Source organism: Carcharodon carcharias, chromosome 13 (assembly GCF_017639515.1).
Source record: "Carcharodon carcharias isolate sCarCar2 chromosome 13, sCarCar2.pri, whole genome shotgun sequence".
NCBI lineage: Eukaryota > Metazoa > Chordata > Chondrichthyes > Lamniformes > Lamnidae > Carcharodon > Carcharodon carcharias.
In genome coordinates this window covers 886,058-905,259 of record NC_054479.1, presented here as the reverse complement: position 1 = coordinate 905,259, position 19,202 = coordinate 886,058, and the positions used below count along the sequence as shown (strand labels likewise).

Sequence of the window (19,202 nt, the reverse complement as noted above, 5' to 3'; positions counted from 1 at the left end):
GAGGGACGGGGACAGAGAGAGGAAAAGGGACAGAGAGAGGGACGGGAACAGAGAGAGGGACGGGGACAGAGAGAGGGACGGGGACAGAGAGAGGGACGGGGACAGAGAGAGGGACGGGGACAGAGAGAGGGACGGGGACAGAGAGAGGGACGGGGACAGAGAGAGGGACGGGGACAGAGAGAGGAAAAGGGACAGAGAGAGGGACGGGGACAGAGAGAGGGACGGGGACAGAGAGAGGGAGAGGGACGGGGACAGAGAGAGGGACGGGGACAGAGAGAGGGAGAGGGACGGGGACAGAGAGAGGAAAAGGGACAGAGAGAGGGACGGGGACAGAGAGAGGGACGGGGACAGAGAGAGGGAGAGGGACGGGGACAGAGAGAGGGACGGGGACAGAGAGAGGGAGAGGGACGGGGACAGAGAGAGGGACGGGGACAGAGAGAGGGACGGGGACAGAGAGAGGGACGGGGACAGAGAGAGGAAAAGGGACAGAGAGAGGGACGGGGACAGAGAGAGGGACGGGGACAGAGAGAGGGACGGGAACAGAGAGAGGGACGGGGACAGAGAGAGGGAGAGGGACGGGGACAGAGAGAGGGACGGGGACAGAGAGAGGGACGGGGACAGAGAGAGGGACGGGGACAGAGAGAGGGACGGGGACAGAGAGAGGGACGGGGACAGAGAGAGGGACGGGGACAGAGAGAGGGACGGGGACGGGGACAGAGAGAGGGACGGGGACAGAGAGAGGGACGGGGACAGAGAGAGGGACGGGGACAGAGAGAGGGACGGGGACAGAGAGAGGGACGGGGACAGAGAGAGGAAAAGGGACAGAGAGAGGAAAAGGGACAGAGAGAGGAAAAGGGACAGAGAGAGGGACGGGGACAGAGAGAGGGACGGGGACAGAGAGAGGAAAAGGGACAGAGAGAGGGACGGGGACAGAGAGAGGGACGGGGACAGAGAGAGGGACGGGGACAGAGAGAGGGACGGGGACGGGGACAGAGAGAGGGAGAGGAACGGGGACAGAGAGAGGGACGGGAACAGAGAGAGGGACGGGGACAGAGAGAGGGAGAGGGACGGGGACAGAGAGAGGGAGAGGAACGGGGACAGAGAGAGGGACGGGAACAGAGAGAGGGACGGGGACAGAGAGAGGGAGAGGGACGGGGACAGAGAGAGGGACGGGGACAGAGAGAGGGACGGGGACAGAGAGAGGGACGGGGACAGAGAGAGGGACGGGGACAGAGAGAGGGACGGGGACAGAGAGAGGGACGGGGACAGAGAGAGGGACGGGGACAGAGAGAGGGACGGGGACAGAGAGAGGGACGGGGACAGAGAGAGGGACGGGGACAGAGAGAGGAAAAGGGACAGAGAGAGGGACGGGGACAGAGAGAGGGAGAGGGACGGGGACAGAGAGAGGGACGGGGACAGAGAGAGGGACGGGGACAGAGAGAGGGACGGGAACAGAGAGAGGGACGGGGACAGAGAGAGGAAAAGGGACAGAGAGAGGGACGGGGACAGAGAGAGGGACGGGGACAGAGAGAGGGACGGGGACAGAGAGAGGGACGGGGACAGAGAGAGGAAAAGGGACAGAGAGAGGGACGGGGACAGAGAGAGGGACGGGGACAGAGAGAGGGACGGGGACAGAGAGAGGGAGAGGAACGGGGACAGAGAGAGGAAAAGGGACAGAGAGAGGGACGGGGACAGAGAGAGGGAGAGGGACAGAGAGAGGGACGGGGACAGAGAGAGGAACGGGGACAGAGAGAGGAAAAGGGACAGAGAGAGGGACGGGGACAGAGAGAGGAAAAGGGACAGAGAGAGGGACGGGGACAGAGAGAGGGACGGGGACAGAGAGAGGGACGGGGACAGAGAGAGGGACGGGGACAGAGAGAGGGACGGGGACAGAGAGAGGGACGGGGACAGAGAGAGGGAGAGGGACAGAGAGAGGGACAGAGAGAGGGAGAGGGACAGAGAGAGGGACAGAGAGAGGGACGGGGACAGAGAGAGGGACGGGAATGGGGACAGAGAGAGGGACGGGGACAGAGAGAGGGACGGGAATGGGGACAGAGAGAGGGAGAGGGACAGAGAGAGGGACAGAGAGAGGGACGGGGACAGAGAGAGGGACGGGGACAGAGAGAGGGACGGGGACAGAGAGAGGGACGGGGACAGAGAGAGGAAAAGGGACAGAGAGAGGGACGGGGACAGAGAGAGGGACGGGAATGGGGACAGAGAGAGGGACGGGGACAGAGAGAGGGATGGGAATGGGGACAGAGAGAGGGACGGGGACAGAGAGAGGGACGGGGACAGAGAGAGGGACGGGGACAGAGAGAGGGACAGAGAGAGGGAGAGGGACAGAGAGAGGGACAGAGAGAGGGAGAGGGACAGAGAGAGGGACGGGGACAGAGAGAGGGACAGAGAGAGGGAGAGGGACGGGGACAGAGAGAGGGACGGGGACAGAGAGAGGGAGAGGGACAGAGAGAGGGACGGGGACAGAGAGAGGGACGGGGACAGAGAGAGGGACGGGGACAGAGAGAGAGACGGGGACAGAGAGAGGGACGGGGACAGAGAGAGGAAAAGGGACAGAGAGAGGGACGGGGACAGAGAGAGGAAAAGGGACAGAGAGAGGAAAAGGGACAGAGAGAGGGACGGGGACAGAGAGAGGAAAAGGGACAGAGAGAGGAAAAGGGACAGAGAGAGGAACGGGGACAGAGAGAGGGAGAGGGACGGGGACAGAGAGAGGGACGGGGACAGAGAGAGGGAGAGGGACAGAGAGAGGGACGGGGACAGAGAGAGGGACGGGGACAGAGAGAGGGACGGGGACAGAGAGAGGGAGAGGGACGGGGACAGAGAGAGGGACGGGGACAGAGAGAGGGAGAGGGACAGAGAGAGGGACGGGGACAGAGAGGGAGAGGGACAGAGAGAGGGACGGGGACAGAGAGAGGGAGAGGGACAGAGAGAGGGACGGGGACAGAGAGGGAGAGGGACAGAGAGAGGGACGGGGACAGAGAGAGGGAGAGGGACAGAGAGAGGGACGGGGACAGAGAGAGGGACGGGGACAGAGAGAGGAAAAGGGACAGAGAGAGGGACGGGGACAGAGAGAGGGACGGGGACAGAGAGAGGAAAAGGGACAGAGAGAGGGACGGGGACAGAGAGAGGAAAAGGGACAGAGAGAGGGACGGGGACAGAGAGAGGGACAGAGAGAGGGAGAGGGACGGGGACAGAGAGAGGGACGGGGACAGAGAGAGGGAGAGGGACAGAGAGAGGGACGGGGACAGAGAGAGGGACGGGGACAGAGAGAGGAAAAGGGACAGAGAGAGGGACGGGGACAGAGAGAGGAACGGGGACAGAGAGAGGGACGGGGACAGAGAGAGGGACGGGGACAGAGAGAGGGACGGGGACAGAGAGAGGGACGGGGACAGAGAGAGGGAGAGGGACAGAGAGAGGGACGGGGACAGAGAGAGGAAAAGGGACAGAGAGAGGGACGGGGACAGAGAGAGGAAAAGGGACAGAGAGAGGGACGGGGACAGAGAGAGGAAAAGGGACAGAGAGAGGGACGGGGACAGAGAGAGGAAAAGGGACAGAGAGAGGGACGGGGACAGAGAGAGGAAAAGGGACAGAGAGAGGGACGGGGACAGAGAGAGGAAAAGGGACAGAGAGAGGGACGGGGACAGAGAGAGGAAAAGGGACAGAGAGAGGGACGGGGACAGAGAGAGGAAAAGGGACAGAGAGAGGGACGGGGACAGAGAGAGGAAAAGGGACAGAGAGAGGGACGGGGACAGAGAGAGGGACGGGGACAGAGAGAGGGACGGGGACAGAGAGAGGGACGGGGACAGAGAGAGGGACGGGGACAGAGAGAGGAAAAGGGACAGAGAGAGGGACGGGGACAGAGAGAGGGACGGGGACAGAGAGAGGAAAAGGGACAGAGAGAGGGACGGGGACAGAGAGAGGAAAAGGGACAGAGAGAGGGACGGGGACAGAGAGAGGGACGGGGACAGAGAGAGGGACGGGGACAGAGAGAGGGACGGGGACAGAGAGAGGGACGGGGACAGAGAGAGGGACGGGGACAGAGAGAGGGACGGGGACAGAGAGAGGGAGAGGGACGGGGACAGAGAGAGGGAGAGGGACGGGGACAGAGAGAGGGACGGGGACAGAGAGAGGAAAAGGGACAGAGAGAGGGACGGGGACAGAGAGAGGGACGGGGACAGAGAGAGGGACGGGGACAGAGAGAGGGACGGGGACAGAGAGAGGGACGGGGACAGAGAGAGGGAGAGGGACGGGGACAGAGAGAGGGAGAGGGACGGGGACAGAGAGAGGGACGGGGACAGAGAGAGGGACGGGGACAGAGAGAGGGAGAGGGACGGGGACAGAGAGAGGGACGGGGACAGAGAGAGGGACGGGGACAGAGAGAGGGACGGGGACAGAGAGAGGAAAAGGGACAGAGAGAGGGACGGGGACAGAGAGAGGGACGGGGACAGAGAGAGGGACGGGGACAGAGAGAGGGACGGGGACAGAGAGAGGAAAAGGGACAGAGAGAGGGACGGGGACAGAGAGAGGGACGGGGACAGAGAGAGGGACGGGGACAGAGAGAGGAAAAGGGACAGAGAGAGGAAAAGGGACAGAGAGAGGGACGGGGACAGAGAGAGGGACTGGGACAGAGAGAGGGACGGGGACAGAGAGAGGAAAAGGGACAGAGAGAGGGACGGGGACAGAGAGAGGAAAAGGGACAGAGAGAGGGACGGGGACAGAGAGAGGGACGGGGACAGAGAGAGGAAAAGGGACAGAGAGAGGGACGGGGACAGAGAGAGGGACGGGGACAGAGAGAGGGACGGGGACAGAGAGAGGGACGGGGACAGAGAGAGGGAGAGGGACAGAGAGAGGGAGAGGGACAGAGAGAGGGACGGGGACAGAGAGAGGGAGAGGGACAGAGAGAGGGAGAGGGACAGAGAGAGGGACGGGGACAGAGAGAGGGAGAGGGACAGAGAGAGGGACGGGGACAGAGAGAGGGAGAGGGACAGAGAGAGGGAGAGGGACAGAGAGAGGGAGAGGGACAGAGAGAGGGAGAGGGACAGAGAGAGGGACAGAGAGAGGGAGAGGGACAGAGAGAGGGAGAGGGACAGAGAGAGGGAGAGGGACAGAGAGAGGGAGAGGGACAGAGAGAGGGACAGAGAGAGGGAGAGGGACAGAGAGAGGGAGAGGGACAGAGAGAGGGACAGAGAGAGGGAGAGGGACAGAGAGAGGGAGAGGGACAGAGAGAGGGAGAGGGACAGAGAGAGGGAGAGGGACAGAGAGAGGGACGGGGACAGAGAGAGGGACGGGGACAGAGAGAGGGACGGGGACAGAGAGAGGGACGGGGACAGAGAGAGGGAGAGGGAAGGGGACAGAGAGAGGGACGGGGACAGAGAGAGGGACGGGGACAGAGAGAGGGACGGGGACAGAGAGAGGGAGAGGGACGGGGACAGAGAGAGGGACGGGGACAGAGAGAGGGAGAGGGACGGGGACAGAGAGAGGGAGAGGGACGGGGACAGAGAGAGGGACGGGGACAGAGAGAGGGACGGGGACAGAGAGAGGGAGAGGGACGGGGACAGAGAGAGGGACGGGGACAGAGAGAGGGACGGGGACAGAGAGAGGGACGGGGACAGAGAGAGGAAAAGGGACAGAGAGAGGGACGGGGACAGAGAGAGGGACGGGGACAGAGAGAGGGACGGGGACAGAGAGAGGGACGGGGACAGAGAGAGGAAAAGGGACAGAGAGAGGAAAAGGGACAGAGAGAGGGACGGGGACAGAGAGAGGGACGGGGACAGAGAGAGGAAAAGGGACAGAGAGAGGGACGGGGACAGAGAGAGGGACGGGGACAGAGAGAGGGACGGGGACAGAGAGAGGGACGGGGACAGAGAGAGGGACGGGGACAGAGAGAGGGACGGGGACAGAGAGAGGGACGGGGACAGAGAGAGGGAGAGGGACGGGGACAGAGAGAGGGACGGGGACAGAGAGAGGGACGGGGACAGAGAGAGGGACGGGGACAGAGAGAGGGAGAGGGACGGGGACAGAGAGAGGGAGAGGGACGGGGACAGAGAGAGGGACGGGGACAGAGAGAGGAAAAGGGACAGAGAGAGGGACGGGGACAGAGAGAGGGACGGGGACAGAGAGAGGGACGGGGACAGAGAGAGGGACGGGGACAGAGAGAGGGACGGGGACAGAGAGAGGGACGGGGACAGAGAGAGGGAGAGGGACGGGGACAGAGAGAGGGAGAGGGACGGGGACAGAGAGAGGGACGGGGACAGAGAGAGGGACGGGGACAGAGAGAGGGAGAGGGACGGGGACAGAGAGAGGGACGGGGACAGAGAGAGGGACGGGGACAGAGAGAGGGACGGGGACAGAGAGAGGAAAAGGGACAGAGAGAGGGACGGGGACAGAGAGAGGGACGGGGACAGAGAGAGGGACGGGGACAGAGAGAGGGACGGGGACAGAGAGAGGAAAAGGGACAGAGAGAGGGACGGGGACAGAGAGAGGGACGGGGACAGAGAGAGGGACGGGGACAGAGAGAGGGACGGGGACAGAGAGAGGGACGGGGACAGAGAGAGGAAAAGGGACAGAGAGAGGAAAAGGGACAGAGAGAGGGACGGGGACAGAGAGAGGGACGGGGACAGAGAGAGGGACGGGGACAGAGAGAGGAAAAGGGACAGAGAGAGGGACGGGGACAGAGAGAGGAAAAGGGACAGAGAGAGGGACGGGGACAGAGAGAGGGACGGGGACAGAAAGAGAAAAAGGGACAGAGAGAGGGACGGGGACAGAGAGAGGGACGGGGACAGAGAGAGGGACGGGGACAGAGAGAGGGACGGGGACAGAGAGAGGGACGGGGACAGAGAGAGGGAGAGGGACAGAGAGAGGGAGAGGGACAGAGAGAGGGACGGGGACAGAGAGAGGGAGAGGGACAGAGAGAGGGAGAGGGACAGAGAGAGGGACGGGGACAGAGAGAGGGAGAGGGACAGAGAGAGGGACGGGGACAGAGAGAGGGAGAGGGACAGAGAGAGGGAGAGGGACAGAGAGAGGGAGAGGGACAGAGAGAGGGAGAGGGACAGAGAGAGGGAGAGGGACAGAGAGAGGGACAGAGAGAGGGAGAGGGACAGAGAGAGGGAGAGGGACAGAGAGAGGGAGAGGGACAGAGAGAGGGAGAGGGACAGAGAGAGGGACAGAGAGAGGGAGAGGGACAGAGAGAGGGAGAGGGACAGAGAGAGGGACAGAGAGAGGGAGAGGGACAGAGAGAGGGACAGAGAGAGGGAGAGGGAGAGGGACAGAGAGAGGGAGAGGGACAGAGAGAGGGACGGGGACAGAGAGAGGGACGGGGACAGAGAGAGGGACGGGGACAGAGAGAGGGACGGGGACAGAGAGAGGGAGAGGGAAGGGGACAGAGAGAGGGACGGGGACAGAGAGAGGGAGAGGGACGGGGACAGAGAGAGGGACGGGGACAGAGAGAGGGACGGGGACAGAGAGAGGGAGAGGGACGGGGACAGAGAGAGGGACGGGGACAGAGAGAGGGAGAGGGACGGGGACAGAGAGAGGGAGAGGGACGGGGACAGAGAGAGGGACGGGGACAGAGAGAGGGACGGGGACAGAGAGAGGGAGAGGGACGGGGACAGAGAGAGGGACGGGGACAGAGAGAGGGACGGGGACAGAGAGAGGGACGGGGACAGAGAGAGGAAAAGGGACAGAGAGAGGGACGGGGACAGAGAGAGGGACGGGGACAGAGAGAGGGACGGGGACAGAGAGAGGAAAAGGGACAGAGAGAGGAAAAGGGACAGAGAGAGGGACGGGGACAGAGAGAGGGACGGGGACAGAGAGAGGAAAGGGGACAGAGAGAGGGACGGGGACAGAGAGAGGGACGGGGACAGAGAGAGGGACGGGGACAGAGAGAGGGACGGGGACAGAGAGAGGGACGGGGACAGAGAGAGGGACGGGGACAGAGAGAGGGACGGGGACAGAGAGAGGGACGGGGACAGAGAGAGGAAAAGGGACAGAGAGAGGGACGGGGACAGAGAGAGGAAAAGGGACAGAGAGAGGGACGGGGACAGAGAGAGGGACGGGGACAGAGAGAGGGACGGGGACAGAGAGAGAGACGGGGACAGAGAGAGGGACGGGGACAGAGAGAGGGACGGGGACAGAGAGAGGGACGGGGACAGAGAGAGGGAGAGGGACAGAGAGAGGGACGGGGACAGAGAGAGGAAAACGGACAGAGAGAGGGACGGGGACAGAGAGAGGAAAAGGGACAGAGAGAGGGACGGGGACAGAGAGAGGGACGGGGACAGAGAGAGGGACGGGGACAGAGAGAGGAAAAGGGACAGAGAGAGGGACGGGGACAGAGAGAGGAAAAGGGACAGAGAGAGGGACGGGGACAGAGAGAGGGACGGGGACAGAGAGAGGGACGGGGACAGAGAGAGGGACGGGGACAGAGAGAGGGACGGGGACAGAGAGAGGGACGGGGACAGAGAGAGGGACGGGGACAGAGAGAGGGACGGGGACAGAGAGAGGAAAAGGGACAGAGAGAGGAAAAGGGACAGAGAGAGGGACGGGGACAGAGAGAGGGACGGGGACAGAGAGAGGAAAAGGGACAGAGAGAGGAAAAGGGACAGAGAGAGGGACGGGGACAGAGAGAGGGACGGGGACAGAGAGAGGGAGTGGGACGGGGACAGAGAGAGGGACGGGGACAGAGAGAGGAAAAGGGACAGAGAGAGGGACGGGGACAGAGAGAGGGACGGGGACAGAGAGAGGGACGGGGACAGAGAGAGGGACGGGGACAGAGAGAGGGACGGGGACAGAGAGAGGGACGGGGACAGAGAGAGGGACGGGGACAGAGAGAGGGACGGGGACAGAGAGAGGAAAAGGGACAGAGAGAGGGACGGGGACAGAGAGAGGAAAAGGGACAGAGAGAGGGACGGGGACAGAGAGAGGAAAAGGGACAGAGAGAGGGACGGGGACAGAGAGAGGGACGGGGACAGAGAGAGGGACGGGGACAGAGAGAGGGACGGGGACAGAGAGAGGGAGAGGAACGGGGACAGAGAGAGGGACGGGGACAGAGAGAGGGACGGGGACAGAGAGAGGGACGGGGACAGAGAGAGGAAAAGGGACAGAGAGAGGGACGGGGACAGAGAGAGGGACGGGGACAGAGAGAGGGACGGGGACAGAGAGAGGGACGGGGACAGAGAGAGGGACGGGGACAGAGAGAGGAAAAGGGACAGAGAGAGGGACGGGGACAGAGAGAGGGACGGGGACAGAGAGAGGGACGGGGACAGAGAGAGGGACGGGGACAGAGAGAGGGACGGGGACAGAGAGAGGGACGGGAACGGGGACAGAGAGAGGGACGGGGACAGAGAGAGGGACGGGGACAGAGAGAGGGACGGGGACAGAGAGAGGGACGGGGACAGAGAGAGGGACGGGGACAGAGAGAGGGACGGGGACAGAGAGAGGGACGGGGACAGAGAGAGGAAAAGGGACAGAGAGAGGAAAAGGGACAGAGAGAGGGACGGGGACAGAGAGAGGGACGGGGACAGAGAGAGGGACGGGGACAGAGAGAGGGACGGGGACAGAGAGAGGGAGAGGGACAGAGAGAGGGACGGGGACAGAGAGAGGGACGGGGACAGAGAGAGGGACGGGGACAGAGAGAGGGACGGGGACAGAGAGAGGGACGGGGACAGAGAGAGGGAGAGGGACGGGGACAGAGAGAGGGACGGGGACAGAGAGAGGAAAAGGGACAGAGAGAGGGACGGGGACAGAGAGAGGGACGGGGACAGAGAGAGGGACGGGGACAGAGAGAGGGAGAGGGACGGGGACAGAGAGAGGGACGGGGACAGAGAGAGGGACGGGGACAGAGAGAGGGAGAGGGACGGGGACAGAGAGAGGGACGGGGACAGAGAGAGGGAGAGGGACAGAGAGAGGAAAAGGGACAGAGAGAGGGACGGGGACAGAGAGAGGGACGGGGACAGAGAGAGGGAGAGGGACAGAGAGAGGAAAAGGGACAGAGAGAGGAAAAGGGACAGAGAGAGGGACGGGGACAGAGAGAGGGACGGGGACAGAGAGAGGGACGGGGACAGAGAGAGGGACGGGGACAGAGAGAGGGAGAGGGACGGGGACAGAGAGAGGGACGGGGACAGAGAGAGGAAAAGGGACAGAGAGAGGGACGGGGACAGAGAGAGGAAAAGGGACAGAGAGAGGGACGGGGACAGAGAGAGGGACGGGGACAGAGAGAGGGACGGGGACAGAGAGAGGGACGGGGACAGAGAGAGGGACGGGGACAGAGAGAGGAAAAGGGACAGAGAGAGGGACGGGGACAGAGAGAGGAAAAGGGACAGAGAGAGGGACGGGGACAGAGAGAGGGACGGGGACAGAGAGAGGGACGGGGACAGAGAGAGGGACGGGGACAGAGAGAGGGACGGGGACAGAGAGAGGAAAAGGGACAGAGAGAGGGACGGGGACAGAGAGAGGAAAAGGGACAGAGAGAGGGACGGGGACAGAGAGAGGAAAAGGGACAGAGAGAGGGACGGGGACAGAGAGAGGGACGGGGACAGAGAGAGGGACGGGGACAGAGAGAGGGACGGGGACAGAGAGAGGGACGGGGACAGAGAGAGGGACGGGGACAGAGAGAGGGACGGGGACAGAGAGAGGGACGGGGACAGAGAGAGGGACGGGGACAGAGAGAGGGACGGGGACAGAGAGAGGGACGGGGACAGAGAGAGGGACGGGGACAGAGAGAGGGACGGGGACAGAGAGAGGGACGGGGACAGAGAGAGGGACGGGGACAGAGAGAGGGAGAGGGACAGAGAGAGGGACGGGGACAGAGAGAGGGACGGGGACAGAGAGAGGGAGAGGAACGGGGACAGAGAGAGGGACGGGGACAGAGAGAGGGAGAGGGACAGAGAGAGGAAAAGGGACAGAGAGAGGGACGGGGACAGAGAGAGGGACGGGGACAGAGAGAGGGACGGGGACAGAGAGAGGGACGGGGACAGAGAGAGGGACGGGGACAGAGAGAGGGACGGGGACAGAGAGAGGGACGGGGACAGAGAGAGGGACGGGAACAGAGAGAGGGACGGGGACAGAGAGAGGGACGGGGACAGAGAGAGGGAGAGGGACGGGGACAGAGAGAGGGACGGGGACAGAGAGAGGGACGGGGACAGAGAGAGGGACGGGGACAGAGAGAGGGACGGGGACAGAGAGAGGGAGAGGGACGGGGACAGAGAGAGGGACGGGGACAGAGAGAGGGACGGGGACAGAGAGAGGGACGGGGACAGAGAGAGGGACGGGGACAGAGAGAGGGACGGGGACAGAGAGAGGGAGAGGGACGGGGACAGAGAGAGGGACGGGGACAGAGAGAGGGACGGGGACAGAGAGAGGGAGAGAGACGGGGACAGAGAGAGGGACGGGGACAGAGAGAGGGACGGGGACAGAGAGAGGAAAAGGGACAGAGAGAGGGACGGGGACAGAGAGAGGGAGAGGAATGGGGACAGAGAGAGGGAGAGGGACAGAGAGAGGGACGGGGACAGAGAGAGGGACGGGGACAGAGAGAGGAAAAGGGACAGAGAGAGGGACGGGGACAGAGAGAGGGAGAGGAACGGGGACAGAGAGAGGGACGGGGACAGAGAGAGGAAAAGGGACAGAGAGAGGGACGGGGACAGAGAGAGGGACGGGGACAGAGAGAGGGACGGGGACAGAGAGAGGGAGAGGGACGGGGACAGAGAGAGGGAGAGGGACAGAGAGAGGGACGGGGACAGAGAGAGGGAGAGGGACAGAGAGAGGGACGGGGACAGAGAGAGGGACGGGGACAGAGAGAGGGAGAGGGACGGGGACAGAGAGAGGGACGGGGACAGAGAGAGGGAGAGGGACAGAGAGAGGGACGGGGACAGAGAGAGGGAGAGGGACAGAGAGAGGAACGGGGACAGAGAGAGGGACGGGGACAGAGAGAGGAAAAGGGACAGAGAGAGGGACGGGGACAGAGAGAGGGACGGGGACAGAGAGAGGGACGGGGACAGAGAGAGGGACGGGGACAGAGAGAGGGACGGGGACAGAGAGAGGGACGGGGACAGAGAGAGGAAAAGGGACAGAGAGAGGGACGGGGACAGAGAGAGGGAGAGGGACAGAGAGAGGGACGGGGACAGAGAGAGGGACGGGGACAGAGAGAGGGACGGGGACAGAGAGAGGGACGGGGACAGAGAGAGGGACGGGGACAGAGAGAGGAAAAGGGACAGAGAGAGGGACGGGGACAGAGAGAGGAAAAGGGACAGAGAGAGGGACGGGGACAGAGAGAGGGACGGGGACAGAGAGAGGGAGAGGGACGGGGACAGAGAGAGGGACGGGGACAGAGAGAGGAAAAGGGACAGAGAGAGGGACGGGGACAGAGAGAGGGACGGGGACAGAGAGAGGAAAAGGGACAGAGAGAGGGACGGGGACAGAGAGAGGGACGGGGACAGAGAGAGGGACGGGGACAGAGAGAGGGACGGGGACAGAGAGAGGAAAAGGGACAGAGAGAGGAAAAGGGACAGAGAGAGGAAAAGGGACAGAGAGAGGGACGGGGACAGAGAGAGGAAAAGGGACAGAGAGAGGGACGGGGACAGAGCGAGGGACGGGGACAGAGAGAGGGACGGGGACAGAGAGAGGGACGGGGACAGAGAGAGGGACGGGGACAGAGAGAGGAAAAGGGACAGAGAGAGGGACGGGGACAGAGAGAGGGACGGGGACAGAGAGAGGGACGGGGACAGAGAGAGGGACGGGGACAGAGAGAGGGACGGGGACAGAGAGAGGAAAAGGGACAGAGAGAGGGACGGGGACAGAGAGAGGGACAGGGACAGAGAGAGGGACGGGGACAGAGAGAGGGACGGGGACAGAGAGAGGGACGGGGACAGAGAGAGGAAAAGGGACAGAGAGAGGAAAAGGGACAGAGAGAGGGACGGGGACAGAGAGAGGGACGGGGACAGAGAGAGGGACGGGGACGGGGACAGAGAGAGGGAGAGGAACGGGGACAGAGAGAGGGACGGGGACAGAGAGAGGGACGGGGACAGAGAGAGGGACGGGGACAGAGAGAGGGACGGGGACAGAGAGAGGGACGGGAACAGAGAGAGGGACGGGGACAGAGAGAGGGACGGGGACAGAGAGAGGGAGAGGGACGGGGACAGAGAGAGGGACGGGGACAGAGAGAGGGACGGGGACAGAGAGAGGGACGGGGACAGAGAGAGGGACGGGGACAGAGAGAGGGACGGGGACAGAGAGAGGGAGAGGGACGGGGACAGAGAGAGGGACGGGGACAGAGAGAGGGACGGGGACAGAGAGAGGGACGGGGACAGAGAGAGGGACGGGGACAGAGAGAGGGACGGGGACAGAGAGAGGGACGGGGACAGAGAGAGGGACGGGGACAGAGAGAGGAAAAGGGACAGAGAGAGGGACGGGGACAGAGAGAGGGACGGGGACAGAGAGAGGGACGGGGACAGAGAGAGGGACGGGGACAGAGAGAGGGACGGGGACAGAGAGAGGGACGGGGACAGAGAGAGGGACGGGGACAGAGAGAGGGAGAGGGACGGGGACAGAGAGAGGGACGGGGACAGAGAGAGGGACGGGGACAGAGAGAGGGACGGGGACAGAGAGAGGGAGAGGGACGGGGACAGAGAGAGGGAGAGGGACGGGGACAGAGAGAGGGACGGGGACAGAGAGAGGGACGGGGACAGAGAGAGGGACGGGGACAGAGAGAGGGACGGGGACAGAGAGAGGGACGGGGACAGAGAGAGGGAGAGGGACGGGGACAGAGAGAGGGACGGGGACAGAGAGAGGGACGGGGACAGAGAGAGGGAGAGGGACGGGGACAGAGAGAGGGAGAGGGACGGGGACAGAGAGAGGGACGGGGACAGAGAGAGGGAGAGGGACGGGGACAGAGAGAGGGAGAGGGACAGAGAGAGGGACGGGGACAGAGAGAGGGAGAGGGACAGAGAGAGGGAGAGGGACAGAGAGAGGGACGGGGACAGAGAGAGGGACGGGGACAGAGAGAGGGACGGGGACAGAGAGAGGGACGGGGACAGAGAGAGGGACGGGGACAGAGAGAGGGACGGGGACAGAGAGAGGGACGGGGACAGAGAGAGGGACGGGGACAGAGAGAGGGACGGGGACAGAGAGAGGGACGGGGACAGAGAGAGGAATGGGGACAGAGAGAGGGAGAGGGACGGGGACAGAGAGAGGGACGGGGACAGAGAGAGGGACGGGGACAGAGAGAGGGACGGGGACAGAGAGAGGGAGAGGGACGGGGACAGAGAGAGGGACGGGGACAGAGAGAGGGAAAGGGACAGAGAGAGGGACGGGGACAGAGAGAGGGACGGGGACAGAGAGAGGGACGGGGACAGAGAGAGGAAAAGGGACAGAGAGAGGGACGGGGACAGAGAGAGGGACGGGGACAGAGAGAGGGACGGGGACAGAGAGAGGGACGGGGACAGAGAGAGGGAAAGGGACAGAGAGAGGGACGGGGACAGAGAGAGGGACGGGGACAGAGAGAGGGAGAGGGACGGGGACAGAGAGAGGGACGGGGACAGAGAGAGGGAAAGGGACAGAGAGAGGGACGGGGACAGAGAGAGGGAAAGGGACAGAGAGAGGGACGGGGACAGAGAGAGGGAAAGGGACAGAGAGAGGGACGGGGACAGAGAGAGGGAGAGGGACGGGGACAGAGAGAGGGACGGGGACAGAGAGAGGGAAAGGGACAGAGAGAGGGACGGGGACAGAGAGAGGGAAAGGGACAGAGAGAGGGACGGGGACAGAGAGAGGAAAAGGGACAGAGAGAGGGACGGGGACAGAGAGAGGGACGGGGACAGAGAGAGGGACGGGAACAGAGAGAGGGACGGGGACAGAGAGAGGGAAAGGGACAGAGAGAGGGACGGGGACAGAGAGAGGGAAAGGGACAGAGAGAGGGACGGGGACAGAGAGAGGGAAAGGGACAGAGAGAGGGACGGGGACAGAGAGAGGAAAAGGGACAGAGAGAGGGACGGGGACAGAGAGAGGGACGGGGACAGAGAGAGGGACGGGGACAGAGAGAGGGACGGGGACAGAGAGAGGGACGGGAACAGAGAGAGGGACGGGGACAGAGAGAGGGACGGGGACAGAGAGAGGGACGGGAACAGAGAGAGGGACGGGGACAGAGAGAGGGAAAGGGACAGAGAGAGGGACGGGGACAGAGAGAGGGACGGGGACAGAGAGAGGGAAAGGGACAGAGAGAGGGACGGGGACAGAGAGAGGGACGGGGACAGAGAGAGGAACGGGAACAGAGAGAGGGACGGGAACAGAGAGAGGGACGGGGACAGAGAGAGGGACGGGGACAGAGAGAGGGACGGGGACAGAGAGAGGAAAAGGGACAGAGAGAGGGACGGGGACAGAGAGAGGGACGGGAACAGAGAGAGGGACGGGGACAGAGAGAGGGAGAGGGACGGGGACAGAGAGAGGAAAAGGGACAGAGAGAGGGACGGGGACAGAGAGAGGGACGGGGACAGAGAGAGGGACGGGGACGGGGACAGAGAGAGGAAAAGGGACAGAGAGAGGGACGGGGACAGAGAGAGGGACGGGGACAGAGAGAGGGACGGGGACAGAGAGAGGGACGGGGACAGAGAGAGGGACGGGGACAGAGAGAGGGACGGGGACAGAGAGAGGGACGGGGACAGAGAGAGGAAAAGGGACAGAGAGAGGGACGGGGACAGAGAGAGGGACGGGGACAGAGAGAGGGACGGGGACAGAGAGAGGGACGGGGACAGAGAGAGGGACGGGGACAGAGAGAGGGACGGGGACAGAGAGAGGAAAAGGGACAGAGAGAGGGACGGGGACAGAGAGAGGGAGAGGGACGGGGACAGAGAGAGGGACGGGGACAGAGAGAGGGACGGGGACAGAGAGAGGGAGAGGAACGGGGACAGAGAGAGGGACGGGGACAGAGAGAGGGACGGGGACAGAGAGAGGGAGAGGGACGGGGACAGAGAGAGGGAGAGGGACGGGGACAGAGAGAGGGACGGGGACAGAGAGAGGGACGGGGACAGAGAGAGGGACGGGGACAGAGAGAGGGACGGGGACAGAGAGAGGGACGGGGACAGAGAGAGGGACGGGGACAGAGAGAGGGAGAGGGACGGGGACAGAGAGAGGGAGAGGGACGGGGACAGAGAGAGGGAGAGGGACGGGGACAGAGAGAGGGACGGGGACAGAGAGAGGGACGGGGACAGAGAGAGGGACGGGGACAGAGAGAGGGACGGGAACAGAGAGAGGGACGGGGACAGAGAGAGGGACGGGGACAGAGAGAGGGAGAGGGACGGGGACAGAGAGAGGGACGGGGACAGAGAGAGGGACGGGGACAGAGAGAGGGACGGGGACAGAGAGAGGGACGGGGACAGAGAGAGGGAGAGGGACGGGGACAGAGAGAGGGAGAGGGACGGGGACAGAGAGAGGGACGGGGACAGAGAGAGGGACGGGGACAGAGAGAGGGAGAGGGACGGGGACAGAGAGAGGGAGAGGGACGGGGACAGAGAGAGGGAGAGGGACGGGGACAGAGAGAGGGAGAGGGACGGGGACAGAGAGAGGAACGGGGACAGAGAGAGGGACGGGGACAGAGAGAGGGACGGGGACAGAGAGAGGGACGGGGACAGAGAGAGGAATGGGGACAGAGAGAGGGAGAGGGACGGGGACAGAGAGAGGGACGGGGACAGAGAGAGGGACGGGGACAGAGAGAGGAAAAGGGACAGAGAGAGGAAAAGGGACAGAGAGAGGAAAAGGGACAGAGAGAGGGACGGGGACAGAGAGAGGAAAAGGGACAGAGAGAGGAAAAGGGACAGAGAGAGGGACGGGGACAGAGAGAGGGACGGGGACAGAGAGAGGGACGGGGACAGAGAGAGGAAAAGGGACAGAGAGAGGAAAAGGGACAGAGAGAGGGAGAGGGACGGGGACAGAGAGAGGGACGGGGACAGAGAGAGGGACGGGGACAGAGAGAGGGACGGGGACAGAGAGAGGAAAAGGGACAGAGAGAGGGACGGGGACAGAGAGAGGGACGGGGACAGAGAGAGGGAGAGGGACGGGGACAGAGAGAGGGACGGGGACAGAGAGAGGGACGGGGACAGAGAGAGGGACGGGGACAGAGAGAGGCAAGGTAACCCCTTTTCAGTTGGGGAAAGTACACTTTTTCAGTAATGAACAAAATAAAAAATTGCTGCTGTTCTCAAGGGTTTAAAATAAACAACGCAGAGAGTAAAAAAAACAAACCTGCAGAGGTGATAGCTTGTGATTTACATTAGCCCGCCAAAACTCTTAAATCTCAAAGAGAGCTGCAGAGTTTTAAAGAAAGATAGAATCGCCTGGAGAAGAAATGTTGTGGTATTTTCTTTTAAAAAATAATTGGAAAGAATGACCATATTCATGGGGATTCTGGAAAACGTGGGGGAATTAGTGGGAGAAAACTGGCCGGCTGCTGATAACCCTCAGAGTTTAAAGTCAACAGGACCTTCAGAGTTCAAAAAGATCCCTGTAAAATCCTTGCATCTCATTAAACCCTAGAATCAAGCAGCACAGAAGGCCATTCAGTCCATCATGTGGCTGTTACCTCTTTGCAGTAAACCTCCAGTATTGGCACTGATGGGGATGGGATGACAACTACTGGTAAAATGTAAATCAGCCTTGACACTTCTGCTCACGTTGTGTTATTAGGAAGGAGGCTTCACCAGTCACAATGGGGAACAGCATCATCTATTTCACTGAACGATACACAACCGTTAACGGTGTCTGTAAGAATCTTACGCTGTGCTGCCACATTGCTCAATAGAGACACTTACCTCAGAACTGAGAGGGTTGCAGATTCCACAGGAGTGATAATGTGTTTGATTCCGGTGTTCTGGAGAACACTGGGTCTATGCTGGACTGTCTCGTGCGGAAGGGGTGAGTGTGTGTGTGGCGAGAGGGGTGAGCGTGGACGGGCCGAGAGGGGTGAGCGTGTGTGCAGCTGGTGATGAGCTGCTGGCTGATTCCCTTCCTCAGAGCCTGAAACAAAAAGAAAGCACAAGTGAGGCTAGGAAGGAACAGCAAGAGAGAACCCACGGGGACTGAGAGACCAGGGAAGGTGATCAAACTGAAAATAACCGACAGTCAGTGTCAATACAACACAGGATATATTTCTAAGTCAGGATGGTGTGTCACTTAGAGGGAAACTTCCAGGTGGTGGTGTTCTCCATGCACGTGCTGCCCTTGTCCTTCTCGATGGTAGTGCTCGTGAGTTTGGTAGGTGCTGTTGAAGGAGACTTGATGAATTCCTGCAGTGCATCTTGTAGCTGGTACACACACTGCTGCTATTGTGTGTCGGTGGTGGAGGGAGTGAATGTTTGTGGATGTGGTGTCAATCAAGCGGGCTGCTTTGTCCTGGACAATGTTAAGCTTCTTGAGTGCTGTTGGAGCTGCACTCATCCAGGCAAGTGGGGAGTATTCCATCACACTCCTGACTTGTGCTTTGTAGATGGTGGACAGGCTTTGGGGAGTCAGGAAGTGAGTTACACATCACGTCACAGGATTCCTAGCCTCTGACCTGCTCTTGTAGCCACAGTATTTATATGGCTAGTCCAGTTCAGTTTCTGGTCAATGGTGACCCCCAGGATGTTGATAGTGGGGAAATCAGCGATGGTAATGCCACTGAATGTCACAGATTCTAAGAAATAGGAGTAGGCCATTAGGCCCATCAAGCCTGTTCCAGGAGCCAATAAGATCATGGTTGATCTGATTGTGGCCTTAATTCCACTTTCCTTTCTGTCCCCCATAACACTTTACACCCTATCTAACTCAGCCTTGAATAAAATCAATGACCCAGCCTCCACTGCTCTCTGGAAGAGAAATCCAATGATTAATGATGCTCAGAGAAGAAATTCCTCCTCATTAGCGTGTAAATGGGAGACACCTTATTTTCAAACTGTGTCCTCTAGTTCTAGTCCCCCCTACAAGAGGAAACATCCTCCAGGTATCCACCCTGTCGAGCCCCCTCAGAATCCCATATGTTTCAATAAGATCATGTCTCATTTTTCTAAACTCCAATGAGTATAGGTTCAACCTGTCCAACCTTTCCTCATAAAACCATCTCTTCATCTCAGGAATCAGCTGAGTGAACCTTCTCTGAACTGCCTCTAACACAAGTATATTCCTCCTATAATGGAGACCAAAACTACACAGTGCTCCAGGTGTGATTTCACCAA

The 19,202-nt window shown here is 61.7% G+C and overlaps 1 protein-coding gene across 11 annotated transcripts in view; it reads right to left on the bottom strand.

Annotated features, from left to right (window-relative positions):
- Positions 1-19,202, bottom strand: part of ncor2 (nuclear receptor corepressor 2) — a 501,645-nt gene that overhangs the window by 60,262 nt on the left and 422,181 nt on the right. For all 11 annotated transcript variants that reach the window (XM_041202112.1, XM_041202119.1, XM_041202114.1 and 8 more), the window contains one exon: positions 17,802-18,006. In XM_041202112.1, coding sequence (XP_041058046.1) covers positions 17,802-18,006 — 205 coding nt within the window. The remainder of the gene's footprint in view (positions 1-17,801; positions 18,007-19,202) is intronic.